This window comes from Papaver somniferum, chromosome 11 (assembly GCF_003573695.1).
Source record: "Papaver somniferum cultivar HN1 chromosome 11, ASM357369v1, whole genome shotgun sequence".
NCBI lineage: Eukaryota > Viridiplantae > Streptophyta > Magnoliopsida > Ranunculales > Papaveraceae > Papaver > Papaver somniferum.
The window spans coordinates 12,293,971-12,310,359 of NC_039368.1; the positions used below are offsets into that span (position 1 = coordinate 12,293,971).

General features: G+C 36.8%; 2 protein-coding genes across 2 annotated transcripts; both read left to right on the top strand.

Moving 5' to 3' along the window:
- Positions 1-1,252: 1,252 nt before the first annotated feature.
- On the top strand, positions 1,253-4,096 carry LOC113324120. The gene is made up of 3 exons (XM_026572455.1): positions 1,253-1,444; positions 1,828-3,667; positions 3,786-4,096. Exons 1-3 carry the CDS (start codon positions 1,253-1,255, stop codon positions 4,094-4,096), a joined length of 2,343 nt encoding a protein of 780 aa, XP_026428240.1.
- Positions 4,097-4,203: 107 nt separating this feature from the next.
- On the top strand, positions 4,204-5,611 carry LOC113324121. The gene is made up of 5 exons (XM_026572456.1): positions 4,204-4,248; positions 4,389-4,511; positions 4,584-5,091; positions 5,199-5,403; positions 5,473-5,611. The coding sequence occupies exons 1-5, from the start codon at positions 4,204-4,206 to the stop codon at positions 5,609-5,611; spliced, it is 1,020 nt and encodes a 339-aa protein (XP_026428241.1).
- Positions 5,612-16,389: the final 10,778 nt, after the last annotated feature.

A 16,389-nucleotide genomic window follows, 5' to 3' on the forward strand; every position in this document is an offset into this window, starting at 1 on the left:
TTTGGCCCCAAACCCTAGTTTTGGCCACGCCAAACCGCGCCAAGGAATGCCATGCCACATGTGCTAATGGCATGCCAACCACCTTGCCACGCCATACCATGCCGACCTTCCCTATGCGGCTACCAAAACGAAGGCGTGCGACGATCAACGGCCACCCTTCCATCCTAGATGTGAATCCTAGCCGTCCAAGGTTTACAAACAACGCATGGTAACATTTGGCCCAAAACCCTAGTTTTGGCCACGCCATATCGGCCTTCCTTATGCGGCTACCAAAACGAAGTCCTGCAACAATCAACAACCGCTTTTTCATCTAAGGTGCAGATCTTAGCCTTCCAAGGTTACTAGCTAACGCATGGAAACCTTTGGCCCTAGTTTGCTCGCGCCTAAACAAAGCCAAAACCGTAAATTTTGGCCGCGCCTAAACTAGGCCATATTAAAGCCATACTGATCATGCTTTCATGCCACTGGATACCAAATGAAAGGTTGGAATAATCAACGTCTACCTTTCCTCTTAAGATGCAAAATCTCGACCGTCAAAGGTCACCACCGAGCCGGCAAGTCTCCCAAGCTCAACTTGCCAGACAACAACAACGTGCTACATGTTTTCCACGAAAACACTCGAGACATCAACGCATGTCAAAAACTGGGGGATGCTCATTGGGTATTGGTTTGGCGGTTTACATCGTGCGGCGTACACTACGCCCGTTATAAGAAAGTTTCTTAAGGATGAGGCGGTTAGTAAATACAGGGAATAATGGTGAAACGCTTTCTTTTATGAAACATCAATTCCAGGTGTTACCGGTTACCACCTCCTCCCATTTACTCACCCGTTTTCCATTTCTTAATGAGACCAGAGTACGTTTCACTTCGACTTGTATAAATAGGCATTACCTATTTCCACCGAAAACAAGTTTTTGGTCAGTAGCATACAACACTCAGAAATCACTTGTTAGCTTTCCCATCTGTTAGCTTACGCTTTCTGATACAAGTCAAAACAACTACTCTTCCAGAATCAACTATTCTGGTCTCAACTCTCTCTTCGCTTCCCTCCCCAAAACCAACCCTTCTCCTTCACTTTGTGTCCGAAGCAAGTCTGGAACGGCCATTTCTTGGTTTAGGCCGGATTTGTACAGATTGATCTCTCGAATCTAAAGTACTCCCTTGCAGTACATTGTTTAGGGTTTAAATTCGTTTCTCACCCACACACCCGAAATTACCAAAATCAGCAGAAACCGTTTTCACCCTCAAACACATGGAAACTCCCAGAATTCTGGAAATTGCTGACGCAAATAACTCACTTAATAGCACTATAAAATTTTTGGATGGGAAGACAGGTCAAGTTTCAAATGAGGAAGTGAAAATTACTTCATGGTCAAAGATAGTAGAAAAAAAAATGGTATCCAACACTACTTCTTCTCCAGCTCCTCAACATACTCCAGAAAAGGTAACTAAACCTGCTCCTACAAACAATAAATACAACTTCAGGAAAAATCAAGGAAAAGGAGGTTCTAAGAACCCTCCTCCTGTTAAATGAAGATCTTATACTGGAATATCCGGGGCCTGAAAATACCTAGGGCTCAGGATAAACTAAGGTCTTTAGTGAATCAGTTTAATCCCTTACTAGTTTGGATAGCAGAACCAAAGATTAAGTGTACTGCTTCTTTTGCAATAAGTTAAATATTCCAGGAATGGAATATATGGTAATTCATAACTCTTTCTCAAATAATAAAGGTAACATATGGTTATTCTGGAATAAAAGCATTTCTACTCCTCAAGTAGTTTCCATGTCTAGTCAAATGATAACAGTTATCATTGGTGATTTTTTAGTTTGGTATTCATGCTCATGTGAAGAAGACTCAAAGAGGATTTTTATGGTCAGAGATGGAAATAATTAGTGACTTAAAAAAACCATGGATTGCTTTGGGTGACTTTAATGTTGTTATCTCACAAGATGAAAAAATTGGTGGTAAATATCCAAATAGAGCTTCAATGTTGGATTTTTCAAACTGTTTAGATAAGTGTGAATTGATTCAAGCTCCTAAAACAGGATTGCAGTTCTCATGGTCTAACTGTCAACAAGGAAGAAATAAAATACTTTGCACACTTGATAGAGAAGTTTTTAACCAACAATGGTTGGATTTACATGGAGATTGGGGATACAAAGTTGGATTGAGAATAGTATCAGATCATGCACCACTTCTGGGAGAATGTTCTAACATTCCCAAGCCTACTAATTGTCCACGGAAATTTCAGAAAATGTGGATATATCATCCAACTTTTTTATCAGTGGTCAAAGAATGCTGGACAAAAACTGTTTTTGGAGATCCTGCTTTCATATTTATGCAGAAGCTAAAAAATCTGAAGAAAGTACTTAATGATTGGAACTGGAGTGTTTTTGGCAATGTTCAAGTTAAAATAAAGGAAGCAGAGGAAAAAGTTCAAGCTGCAATGCAAGTATCTGATAGTAATCCTCATGATGAAGAAGCATTCACTAATTTAGTAGAGGCTCAAAATGAACATGCTAACAGGAAGGTGCAAGCTAATACTTTACTCAAGCAAAATTCAAGAGAAAAATGGGTGCAAGAAGATGCAGCTAACATCAACTATTTTCATACCAAAATGAAGTTGAGACAAGCAAAAAACTTAATTAGTGAACTTGATGATGGCAATGACAACATTATCTCTGACCAATCAAAAATTTCTAAAGCTCTGGTCCAACATTTTCAGCAAAAATTTGCATATCAAGAAGTTAATATTGATGAGAATCTATTGAATGTTATTCATTCAACTATTACTGATTCTGATCAAGAAATGCTAGATGTTATTCCTGATCCTGAGGAGATTAAAAATATTGTATTTGAAATGGATCCAGATAGCTCTCCTGGTCTTGACAGCTACTCAGGCATCTTTTATAGAACTTGTTGGGAAATAATTCATGAAGATTTAATAGCAGCAATTCAGTTTTGTTGGAGAAGAAGATTTATCCCAGAAGGACTTAATTCAAATTTCTTGGTTCTTCTTCCCAAATGTCAAGGGGCAAAGAAAGCAAATCAATTCAGACTCATTGGATTAAGCAATATTTTGTTCAGAATTTTCACTAAAATCATTACAACAAGAATGAATACTCTGATGGTGAAACTAATATCTCCACAACAAGCTGCATACGTCAAAGGTAGGAGTATTCATGAAAACGTTTTGTTAGCTTCTGAAATGATCAATGAGACGAAGAAAGAAAAAAGAGGAGGTAATGTTGCTCTCAAATTAGATATTTCGCAAGCTTATGACTCAGTAAGTTGGAAATTTTTATTTCAAGTTCTGCAAAAATATGGTTTTTCTACTTCATGGTGTGACTGGTTGTTAACATTATTTGAGTCGGCCAAAATGTCAGTTATGATCAATGGTGGTCCTTCAGTATTTTTCTCAATGGGTAGAGGCTTAAAACGGGGATACCCATTGTCCCCAATTCTATTTGTGTTGATGGAGGATGTACTAAGTAGAAATATCTCTCACTTGGTGTCTCAGGGTAAAATACTTCCCATGGTAAATAAGAATGGAATTCATCCAACTCACCTATTTTTTGCAGATGATGTTTTCATCTTCTGTAATGGTGCCAAGAAAAGTTTAGACAACTTATTCTCCTTACTAGACAAGTATCAAGCCAGTTCAGGTCAGCTGATAAATAAAGATAAAAGCAAATGTTTTAGATGGTGTTACTTCAACCAGGAAGCAACAGATTTGTAATATGATCAATATGGAATTATCTAAGTTCCTGGAAAAATATTTAGGTGTTTTACTAGCACCTGGAAGAATAACATCAGCAATGGTCTGGCCAGTGGTTGAGTTAATTCAGAAAAAACTAGCTACATGGAAGGGGAAGCTGTTATCTTTTGCAGATAGACTTGTGCTTATTACATCAGTATTATCCAGTGTGCCTTTATACAATATGGCAATCTATAAGTGGCCTGCCTCTGTTATCAAGATATGTGAAAGACTAATAAGAAATATTTTATGGTCTGGTAACAGTGAATCTAGAAAGTATAAAACTTTGTCATGGAAAAAGTATGCACTCCTTACAATGAGGGAGGTCTTGGCATAAGAAGATTGGAAACTGTTAACAAAGCACTCTTGATGAAGATGATGTGGAAGATATTAAACTCTAAGTAGGAATGGGAATTATTCTTTGCAACTAAGTTTAAAAAAAAAATGGTCAATGGTTTGAAAATTGGAGACAATCATCTGTTGGGTCAGGTTTGAAATGGGCTTGGAATTCTCTAAAAGAAGACATGAGGTGGTGCTTGGGTGATGGCACAAAAATCTCAGTCTAGTTTGATACATGGTTTGGCACACATCGTCTTATTAATGATCTGGGATATACAAATTTTGTGAAGAACAATCTACAAATGAAAGTTGCAGAAATGCTAAATGGAAAAATCTGGAAGATTCCTAGAGAACTGCAATCTGCACTGAATATGGAAAGAATACCAGACATAGGTGAAGGCACTGATACAATGGTATGTTGTGGGGATACAAGTGGCAAATTCAGTACAAAAATAGTTGTGGAAAAAATAAGGTTAAAATAACAGAAACCTTCATGGGCATCAGTTCTATGGAAATACTTTTTACATCCTAATATTGCTTGCAATGTTTGGAAACTTCTGCAAGGCATATATACTGATGATGAAACAATGAGGAAGCAAGGCTATGAAATGCCATCCAGATGTTGTGTCTGTATTGAAGAGCAGGATAGTATGGAGCATACTTTATGGGAGTGCAATTTCAGTGTGCAAATTTGGGACTGGCTTTGTGCCATTTTTAACTTTTCCAAACCATTATGTTTTAATGATATCTGTAGAGCAGCTAGAAATCACAGTCCCTTGATGAAAGAGATTTGGATCACAGCTGTATGTGCTACAGTGAGAGATTTATGGTTCCAAAGAAATGCAATATTCTTTGGAGAAGGAAGGCCTGACATAAACAGATTTAAGTGCAAAATCTATCAAGTGGTGCATGAAGGAGGAGGTAGAATGAAGGGTAATAGATGGGGACATAATTATGATTCTCAGATTATATCATTTTCAAACTGGGTACCAGGTATATTAAATTTACTTGCATCAAAGCATGTTTTTGGCATCCTCCTATAGAAAATTACACACTCTTCAGCTGTGATGGTGCTTCTTTTGGAAACCCTGGCAATGCAGGATTTGGAATAATTGCTAGAGATAGTAATTGTCAGGTAATTGGTACACTATCAGGTGGAGTTGGAATAACATCTAATTTTATTGCTGAGATTTATGCAGTTCTGTGTGCACTGGAATGGGCAACTTTTCTACAACTTAAGAAAATCATTGTAAGATCACACTCTAAAGCTGTAATCATTCTAGCTAACAATAATAGAGTGCCTTGGTATATCAGAGCTAGATGGCAGGCGGCTATCAAACATTTTTAGGATGTTATATTTCAGCACTGTTACAGGGAAATTAACTTTTCAGCTGATTCATTAGCAAAGAAAGGTGCCACCTTGGCTGCAGGAGAAAGAATTTGTCACTTTGGAAGGCCTCAAACCTTGAAGAGAATTGAAATGCCTGACACACCATATTACAGATTTTGCTAGAGTGTTACTTTTAGTCTGAATTATTTCCTTTTGTCATTTCATTGTTTTTATACCTTTTAGAGTTGTAACTTTTGTATAACTTTTGGCCTTCAGTTAATAAACTAATGTGATTAAGCAAAAAAAAAAAAAAAAAAGCGAAATATTGGGTGGTGTTGTTAGACCCCCGCTTTTTCAATTGGTATCAGGAAGGAAAACACGTTCAAGACCTTACAAGTATGTGTTTGTAGCGATCTAACTATATGGACCACAAAGTTTCAATTGGCGCCTCACCAGGTTTAAAAACCAATTGTAGGAAAAGTCTGATAAACTGGTTACTCTTCAAAAAGGGTTGGATGAACAAATCCAGATCAACTCTGGTCTTGTTGCAGAAATTGCACTTCTTAAGGATTTGTTTCCTGGTAATAGTCCCTTGATTGATCTGAGTTACTTCAGTTATTACCCTTTAAAGAATAGTCGCAAATCAGATGGTAAACAACGATCAGATGTTGTGAAGAATGATATGACTAGGAACCACTCAGACAAACTGCAAAGTATTGGCCCGTGTTGGTGTTGTGATCCCTTCGATCACATTCAACAAGTTCATATGTCTTTTGAAAAGAGTCTGAATGTTGCGAGTGATCCTTGTAATAAAACTAAACAACTTTTTGTTACTCTAAAAAGACATACAATACTATCAGGAAATTCTAAACAGAAAAGTACTGATAGTATGAGTACCTTTGATTTAAGTCCTACATCTCCCTTTCAATGGTTTCTTGACAGTAGATGTAGTTATTTATTATATATGATAGGCGATTCTCCATGCTTGTTTTCTTGACAGTAGATGTAGTTATTTATTACAAAAGGATTCAAAATATGTGCAAGTTTGGTTGTTATCTTTCACAAGTAAAACCAGGAAATTCCGATGAAACTCTGAACGATCCCCTTTGGGTGAATGCAATGCATGAAGAGTTAAATCAATTTCAAAGTCAAGAAATGTGGGATCTTGTACCATGTCTTTCCAATATCAATATTATTGGTTCTAAATGGGTATTCAATAATAAGTCTGATAAATTAGGCACAACTGTCAGAAACAAAGCCAGACTTGTCACTCAAGGTTATTCACGGATTGAAGAATTTGAGTTTGGCGAAACCTTTGTTCCTGTGGGATGTCCTGAGTCCACTCTACTTTTGTTAGCTCATGATTGTTTTCCTAATGACAAGCTGTTTCGAATGGATAATCGTCATAGGTCCTATGAGACGAGTATTTCCAGAATCGAAAGGAGGAGGATTTCTGCTCACACAACAAACCTTGAAAATTCACGATGTGATATACAAGGGGAGATTTTGGCTTACAACGTCTCTATCTAACTCCATAGACGTTCGCATCCTCATCTTTAACTTGAGAAAATGGGGTTTTGCGTCTTTTTGGCTCAAGTAGTATTTTCTTGGTTAAAAAGTTTTGTTTAAAACTATATAAATAATGAAATACAAAAGTCTTGTTTTCTAGGGTTTTAGTAGTTCGTAATCGTTGTGTTATTCCCCAAAGGAATACTATTTCATGGATCCTGTAACTAGAGGCAGCAGAAGCAGGGATGCAGTTGAATCAGCTAACGTATGTCGGTGTACATGAATTTCCTCCATAAGGGTGAAGAAAGTGAAGGCTGCAATTAATGGAAAAGGTCCTTCCTCAAACTGGTTCTTGTCCTTTTATCAAAGTGATGTTAACTTCAGGAACCTGGTACAAGAATTCATCAGCAAAAGAAACGATTTAAAATCTCAAATCGCTTCGTCTTTGGAAGAACTAATTCACTATGAACGAATGTTGTCTCTAACAACAAACACCGTACGTAAACTGAAAAGAGAACTTAGTAAGTTGAAAGTTATTTCCAAAGAGTTGGAGGAATTGAATGATCCCATTATCAATGGGTTTTTCAACAACGAAAAAGAATTCTCTTAAGAGGCCTTGGGAAAGCTTTATGTTGCCTAGTATGTCTTCTTTTTGGCTTAGTTGGAAGAATAACTAGTGCTTGGAATAACAATGATCGTGACTATACATAACTATTATTTTTCATCTTCTTGTTCTTTTTTTAGGTTTATTGGTTTAAATTCTAAAAATATTTGGAGAATGATGTTTTTGCAGTATTAATCTTTATAATTTGTTATATTGCAATTTGTTATGGGATTGGTGTTTACGTCCGTGAACTATGTTTATCCCATAAAAAGTAAAGTCGTTCGTGGTCGGTATTCATGTACTGGTAAAAGAATTAATGGACTTTTGACAAATACAAAAGTTAAGCATATACTGCCAAATATTTGATGGAAGATATGTTAAAAATCTTTTGTTTTCAAGGATTATGTTTATTAATATCGTTATGCAAATAGTGATGGGAAGATAGAATGAATCCTTGTGTATTCCGCAGTATTGATCATCCCTGATCCATATTTTATGTATTACTGTGAGGCTTCATAATGTATCTTATGTTGAGCACTATACAACCAAGTTGATTTCTTAGCTTAGTTGGTGTTCCGTGAGGTATGTTATGTCGAGCATATTGAATTAAATTAATCATCTTGTTTAGTTATTTAGTTATTGCTCCGTAAGTTTTCTTATGTCGAGAAAAACAATTGACAATTAAATTGATTACTTTTGTAAAAAGTTTGGTTATGTATTCCAATTATATTAATTATGGGTTCTCTTGTAATTAATCTAGTTGAGTATTTTCGTGTCTCCATAAGTTCTCTTATGTTGAGCACAATCAATTGAATTGATCACTTTTTGTGTTTAAATTTGGTTGCGTATTCCGATTAAATTAATCATGGGTTTACTTGTGATTAATTTGATTGAGTTTTTGTATATAAGAAATCATTCTTATGGTTTTTGGTGTTCAATAAAAATCCTTCTTTTCTTTCGAAATTAAGGTCGCTCTTGTTGTTCTTTCGGGAATGACATCAAATGGGGGAGAGTTCTTTTGAACTTGTGCTTAATGGTCATATCTGGAGGGATGTGCGGTTGTGGAATTTTAGAGGCGTTATCTTGTATCTTTAAACTCCTTGATGAATGCATTTAGCTTTGGCTTTATGATTGCATCTAAATTAGTTGGTATGTATTTTTTTCCTTTTGTCATGAAATGTCTCTTTCGGAAATTTCATTATGATCCCGTTCGTATACCTTTGCCAATTTTATTGACAAAAAGGGGAAGAATTAATATGTAGTTCACGCTACAAATATATAAGGTTTTTCGGATCATTGTGTAAGGGGAGGTGGTTTCCATTTGAGATGGAGTATTGACTAAGGGGGAGTGATACATATCACCATAGTATATTGTTGAAGTTGTGATACAATTGAACTTTGACGCCGTGTAATAATACTATGACACTGTATAATAATGATCGAGAACTATGTTTTCTCATTGTTATAGCTACGGATCTTCAACATCGGCGATGCTAAACTTACAACCTTTGGGATCATTGGAGTACTTGGAAGTAATGAAGATTTCGAGGAATGTTGAAGATTAGACATGTGGAATAGGAGCTACTAAAGTTTATTTATCTTTTTTGTATTCCATATATATTGATAGTTTTGTCACTGAAATTGACAAAGGGGGAGAGTGTTAGAGCATTGCTCGGTCGAACTCGCATGCGTTGCTATCTCAAGCATGTTTGTCAATATTAGTGATCAAAACTATAAGTCTTGATTTCTAGTCTATTATAGCTAAGTCTCGGACTAGGATAGAAAGTGTAGTTGAGTTCAAGGACTTCATGGCGATTCATCATACAAGTAGAAGAACTAATCAAGGAACCGGTGGAACTTCTCGACAAAAAGGTATGTGAAGACTTGAACTTATCTATCACTCAAAAGTCTATGCAATTTGAATCACACATAAATTTAGTCGTCATCTTCCAATTAATACTAAACCTCCATAAGAAAACATGTCTATAATATAGTATATAATTACCGAAATCACCTTCACTTGACCAGCAATGGAGGGTTAATGGAATTTTTGGATCTATATCATTTTGTATAGTGACAATTATTTTGCCATCAACTGATTGTGCGCTAAGAAGAGTAAAGAAGATGCCAGACACTAAAAATGATGATTTTGACATTATGATTGGATCCGAAGCAACCTTGAGAGCTAATCAGTAGTGGGAGTATACAAATAAAAATAAATCTATTCTTGTATACAGGTTTTTAATGTAATAGATGAGTGTAGGTGATAAATGTGATAAGAATGGATAGACATACAAAACCATCTCAGCAATCACTCATTCAGTTAGCAGCAACATCAATCAACTAGCTGTGTACTGTGTACATGGCAATAAACTTGCCTAGAATTCAACCAGAATCGAACTTAAATCAGACCAATTCTTCCTTGTTCTATTCGTTTTCAAAATCTCTCTTACATGACCCCAAATATCAGCATCAACATTTTTTTTTATTCTCGCTCTTTATTGTTTTCGGAAACCCATCTAAGACCTTTCATACTACAAATCTCTGAGAATAAACCCATAAAGCACAAATTGTGGACTTGAGCGTACAAATTGTGTAATGACCTCCTAACCTAAGTAGTGAGCTTTCATGTATCAACAATTGTTGGAAAAAATGGATTTCACAAAGGATGAATGACACAGAGAAGAAATTGTTGCACTCCAAAACTTTCAAGGCTTGTATAAATTTCTTTTAGACAAATATTTCTACCCTCCCAATAACAATTGGCGATTACAACAGGTATGCGAAATATTGCCTTCAGGATACAATGAAAGCCCTGCAACGAAAACTGAATTCAAGGTTTGTACCCCTTGATTCAATCAAGAACACACAAAGAGATTTCTGATTTCTGATGATGCTTTTTGAAACAGAGAAAACAGATTGATTTTTCTTATATTTAAACGAAACTGGGAGAAGCTATTTATAAAGGGTTTTGCACCTGTTGGGAATAGGTTTTTTATTCGCCAACAGGTTTCTATTCACGAAACGTCAGGTTCCTTCATCAACAGACATCAATGGTGTCTTTTGGATTCGAAATTTTCGAACAGGCTTTTATCGCCAAATAAAACCTTCAGTTCAAAAAATTCTTCCGGGGCGTTGCCCCCTTGAAACCCCCACCAGGGGCGATGCCCCCCAGGACCCCCCTTTGGTTAGCGGCGTTGAAAATATTCCAACATTCTCCCCCTATTTTCAAAAACCATAAAACAAAGTTAAAACTTTTAAATCAGAGTGACTGCATCACCGAAGTGACTGCCTACGTACCCGAGTGGGATCAAGCCAACGTAGTTCAAGCACAATTGAGACTAAGCATCATCGTTGAAATCAACACATAAATGATAGGTATTTTTGGATTTGAACCTTCACTTAGTGTAAGAAACTCAAAGCCTTATCGAGGTTCTATGGTGAAACCAGTCTTGAACCAAGTACCCCTTATGATAAAACCGGAGTCTCCACACATATTGATTTCATAAAATCATGTGTTCTGTAGCCAAGCACGTTAATGGCCATGTGCTTATATCCTTGTTCATGAGTCTTCTTTAGAGAACGGTCTTCTTCTCTTAGGAAACGGCCTTATTTCCATACTCATATAGGTAAGTCTCGAAGGTGTTTCTGCGATACACCTTTTACTAATCATAGACTCATTAAGGATTTACATCCATCCTATTTTCTTGCAGAAACCAGCACTAATAAGAAATGGGAAGTTTTTATATTAGTGCTCCATAATCCACATCCATAACTTGTTGGTACCACATTGAACCTTGTTTATCCTTTTCAAAACATAGGTTGGGTTTCTGCTATGGGAGATCAAACTTCCTTCACAGACCTTAGTCCCATTTCTTTCCTTTTTATTGAAACCACTGAACTTGGTAGACTTTTCGTAAATGGGTCTGCCAAATTCCTCTTTGATTCAATAAAGTTAACCGTAACTACTCCCCTCTTGAGTGTTGCCTAACCATGTAGTGTCTAAGACTTGCATGTCTAGACTTTCCATTATAAGTCTTATTAGAGACATTATAGATTGTAGCTTGATTATCACAATTAATCAAGACCGCCGGAGTTGGCTTCTTCCAAAAAGGAATTTCCATAAGTAGGTTTCTAAGCCAATCTGCCTCCTTACATGCATCAGTTAAAGCTATCAATTCTGACAACATTGTTGAATCAGAAATACAAGTCTGCTTCTTGGAACTCCAAGACACAGCAGCACCCCCTAATGTAAAAATCCATCCAGAAGTTGACTTGGAATTTGATTCTACATTGTTCCAGTTAGCATCGCTGTACCCCTCTAGTGCAGCGGGATAGCCTTGGTAATGCAAACCAAAATTTATTGTTCCTTTCAAGTAAGCCATAACTCTTGAAACTGCTTTCCAGTGTTCATATCCTGGATTACTTGAGAAACGACATAATATTCCCACGGCTTGGGCTATGTCCGGTCTTGTGCAATGCATAGCGTACATAAGACTCCCAATAACACTAGAATACTCAAGTTGAGCATGAGTACGGCCGGTGTTCTTCATTAACTTGATAGTATGGTCTAAAGGAGTAGGTGCTGGATTGTCATCAAAGTGACCATATTTCTTGAGAAATTTCTCAATATAATGAGATTGAGTTAAAACCAACTCATCTCCCTTTCTTAGGATCTTAATTCCCAAGATTACATCAGCCTCTCCTAAATCCTTCATATCAAAGTTAGAACTAAGAAACTTCTTTGTTTCTTCCACAACAGATATGTCAGACCCAAAGATTAACATATCATCAACATACAAACAGAGAATCACACAACCAGAACTATCATGCTTACTATAGATACATTTGTCCGCATCATTCACCACAAAACCATATGACAAAACTACTTTATCAAACTTCTCATGCCATTGCATAGGGGCTTGCTTCAAACCATAGAGAGATTTCACTAACTTGCAAACTTTCTTCTCTTGGCCTGGTAATATGAAACCTTCAGGTTGTTCCATATATATCTCTTCTTCTAAATCCCCATTTAGAAAAGCAGTTTTGACATCCATTTGATGCACAACCAACTTATGAATAGAAGCAAGTGCAATCAAGCAACGAATGGATGAGATGCGGGCAACAGGAGCATATGTATCAAAGTAATCAATACCATGTCTTTGTTTATAACCCTTGGCAACTAGCCTTGCCTTAAACTTATCAACTTCACCATCAGCTCTCAACTTTCTCTTGAATATCCATTTACTTCCTATTGCTTTAGCACCAGGAGGTAAATTTACTAATACCCAAGTCCCGTTAGTCAAAAGCGAATGCTTTTCATCATTGATGGCTTCTTTCCAGAAATTTGCATCTCTAGAACTCATGGCTTCAGCATAAGTTTTAGGGTCATCATCAGTATGCATAACATACTGGTTAACACTAAGAATTCTATTCTTATTTGCCTCTACAAGGTAATAAATAAAGTTTGGATCAGGCTTTTTCTCAATCCTTCCTCTCTTACTCCTTCTAGGTTCGATATCTTCAGTAGGCACTGAAATATCATTGTCATGAGTAGGAGAGGGATTTTCATCATTGTTATCAATCTCCATAGGTTCTAGATCAGGTAACAATGGATTCTCCATGGGTTGCATTTGAGAACTGTTCCTATTTAAGTTCTCAAAGAATTCCACATCTACAGATTCTATAATCTCAAAAGTGTCAAGGTTTATAAATCTGTAGGTGATACTATTAAGAGAGTATCCCACAAAAGCACATTTATAAGCCCTGTTTCCCAACTTTGGTCTTTTGGGATCAGGCTTTCGAACATATGCTAAACAACCCCAGACTTTAAGTCTTCTCAAGTTTGGTTTCCTCTTAAACCACAACTCATAAGGAGAAACACTCTTCTTTTTCAAAGGAATTCTATTCAAAATATAACATGCAGACAACATAGCTTCACCCCACAAAGAATTAGGCAAACCAGAACTTATAAGCATGCAATTAACCATATCAATCAAAGTTCTATTTTTCCTTTCAGCCATACCATTTTGTTGAGGTGTGTAAGGTGCAGTACGTTGATGAACTAAACCATGCTCTTGACAAAAGGAATTAAATTCAGTAGGAAAGTATTCACCACCACGATCAGAACGTAAAATCTTAATTTTGTGCTCTAATTGTGTCTCTACTTCTGCTTTATAAATCCTAAATTTATCAAAGACTTCATCCTTAGATTTCATTAAATATGTATAAGCATATCTAGTACTATCTTCTATAAAAGTGACATAATACTTATTTCCACCACGAGTGGCAGAACCATGCAAATCACCCACATCACTATGTACTAATTCAAGTAAGGAAGAATTTCGTACTACAGACTTATGGGAAATTCTAGTTATCTTTGCTTGCACACATATTTCACATTTAGAAGCATGATCAAAATTGCAATCAGAAATCAAGCCTAATCGATTCATGTTTCTAAGAGAACCATAATTCACATGCCCTAATCTACCATGCCATAAATTAACAGAGTCAACAATATAAGCAGAACCATTATTTATTAAATTAAGCTTAATCATCCCATTACAAGCATATCCTTGTCCAACAAACACACCATTTTTGGACAACACAAACTTATTAGACTCATAGGTCGTCTTGAATCCAGCCTTCATAACAAGGTCGCCGGAAACAAGGTTCTTCACGATGTCAGGGACATGTAAAACATTAGTAAGAGTCACAGTCTTTCTCGAAGTAAACGAGAGTTCAACAGTGCCTTTCCCAATAACTTTGCTGCGTTGACCGTTTGCGGAGACAACATCGTTTCCTTCTCCACTAACCGGTTCGTATGTCTTGTAAAGATTTCTATCCTTACAGATATGGATGGTTGCACACATTGCACCAGTCGTACCACCATCCACCCCCAGTTTCAGAAACAGCATTGGCGGCTTGCACCACGATCACAAGTTTGTCATCGACCATATTTGCCTCCTTTTTCTGGTTCTGCTGTTGTTTTCTTTTTGAGACGACAGTCACGAGCAAAATGGCCGGGTTTGTCACAGAAGTAGCAAGGGCCGCCAGCGCCCTTCTTCTTACTCTTCTTGTTGGGATGCTTCTTAAACTGAGTATCATTCTTAGGTTTCAAGGAATTCGGTGTTTTAGATTCTTCTACGCTATTCACCTTAGAATGGTTTTTCAGAATGTGGACTATCCTTAAGTCTCGCTTACGAGAGTCCTCTTCTATGCGAAGATGACGTTGTAAGGCCTCTAAATCATAGTCAGTCTCAGCATGCTTAAGTTTCTTCTTATAACCATTCCAAGAAGGGGGGAGACGAGAAATAATAACCCCAACAACAAACGCAGAAACAAGATCAATTCCAGCATCCTTAAGATGATTAACTATGAGTAAAAGTTCACTGACCTGGGCAATGATTGACTTACTGTCAACCATCTTAAAATCCATGAAATTGCAAATCAGGAATTTCTTGTTGCTTGCTTCAGAAATCTTGTATTTGTTGTCAAGCGCAGTCCACAATCCCTTTGCAGTCCCAATACTCCGATGTGCATTGTACACATGTTTGTCCAGAGCATTCAAAATATGACCACGACACATGAAATCATCTTCCTGACGCTGCTTTCGTCTAGCCTTCAATTCCTCAGTGTCATTGTCAGTTGCAGCAGGAATTTCCTCCAATCCATCTTCAAGTATGTACCACAACTTGATGGTGATCAGGAAAAACTTCACAGTCTCTTGCCAACGGGTAAAACCTTCACCATCAAAACGTTCCAATCGAGTAAAGGTTTGGTTCATCACTTGCAGAGATTGAGCAGTAGCATTCGAATTCGAAGATTCACCCTCCATTGCCAGAAAATTATTTGTCTAAAAAACTGTTGGAAAAAATGGATTTCACAAAGGATGAATAACACAGAGAAGAAATGGTCTCCCCTGGACCCCCACGACCTGACCTCTCAGGTCGACCACAGCCTGGGGGGCGATGCCCCCCAGGACCCCCTTTTGGTTAGCGGCGTTGAAAATATTCCAACAACAATCTCATCGAAAGATTTCCGAATATATAAAATTTGTTAATTGATACCAAATAATATTAAAGCTTTCTGGATATTTTTTTAATTAATTTTAAAAAGAACATGAGACCAAATATTATTTTCCGTATCAACCTAAAAAAATCTTTAAATGAAAAAAATCGAAACACTTGGACCAGATCAACTAGACTAAACTAAATCATGATACTAAATTCTTTCCACCGAAGCACTTGTAGTATCTCATATTAGATTAAGTGACGGTTTCTGTACTTTTCATTCTGATCCTTCATTTTTTTTCCCCCTTTAAAAGTCACAAGATCGAGCATTATGGTAGAGGGCATCCCTTCCTTATCCCTCAAGGGAATAGATATGGCTCAAAAGACAACCTCATTATGGTCTGTTTTCATCCCTTCTCTACATGTGCGAACAGTGAGTTTCCATTTTTTTTTCCAAATTTTATTTCTACGGGTTTAGATAAACATTTACTATAGCTGGAAAAAATTTCAAGAGAAAAAAATGGAGATATATTTGGAAATAAAGATTTTTAGTGGAAATAAAAGTGTTAAAAGTGAAAACCAAGAGTAAAAATACGTGGGAATGTTATAAATTCCCTCCATTTTTGTTGATCTTGCACAAATACCCCCGAAAGTTAAAAAAATTATTTTTTGGAACCAACTTGAGAAAGTTGCTTCCACTTTTTGGAAGGAACTTGTATAAAGTTGAGTCCACTTCTGGAAGCAACTTGTGCTAGTTGCGTCCACTTCTGAAAGCAACATGTGCTAGTTGCTTCCAGTTTTCAGAAGGTAGGGGTATTTTTAAAAATTGAGTAAGG

Excerpts from the sequence above, each read along its gene's own strand:
- LOC113324121 (XM_026572456.1), top strand. The coding sequence starts at position 4,204 with ATGGTCAATGGTTTGAAAATTGGAGACAATCATCTGTTGGGTCAG. Across the intron at positions 5,092-5,198 it reads ATTTTCAAACTGGGTACCAG|GATTTGGAATAATTGCTAGA; the intron begins GTATATTAAATT and ends CTGGCAATGCAG. Across the intron at positions 5,404-5,472 it reads AACAATAATAGAGTGCCTTG|GGAAATTAACTTTTCAGCTG; the intron begins GTATATCAGAGC and ends GCACTGTTACAG.
- LOC113324120 (XM_026572455.1), top strand. The coding sequence starts at position 1,253 with ATGGAAACTCCCAGAATTCTGGAAATTGCTGACGCAAATAACTCACTT. Across the intron at positions 1,445-1,827 it reads CTCAACATACTCCAGAAAAG|TTTGGTATTCATGCTCATGT; the intron begins GTAACTAAACCT and ends GTGATTTTTTAG. Across the intron at positions 3,668-3,785 it reads CAAGTATCAAGCCAGTTCAG|GTGTTTTACTAGCACCTGGA; the intron begins GTCAGCTGATAA and ends AAAAATATTTAG.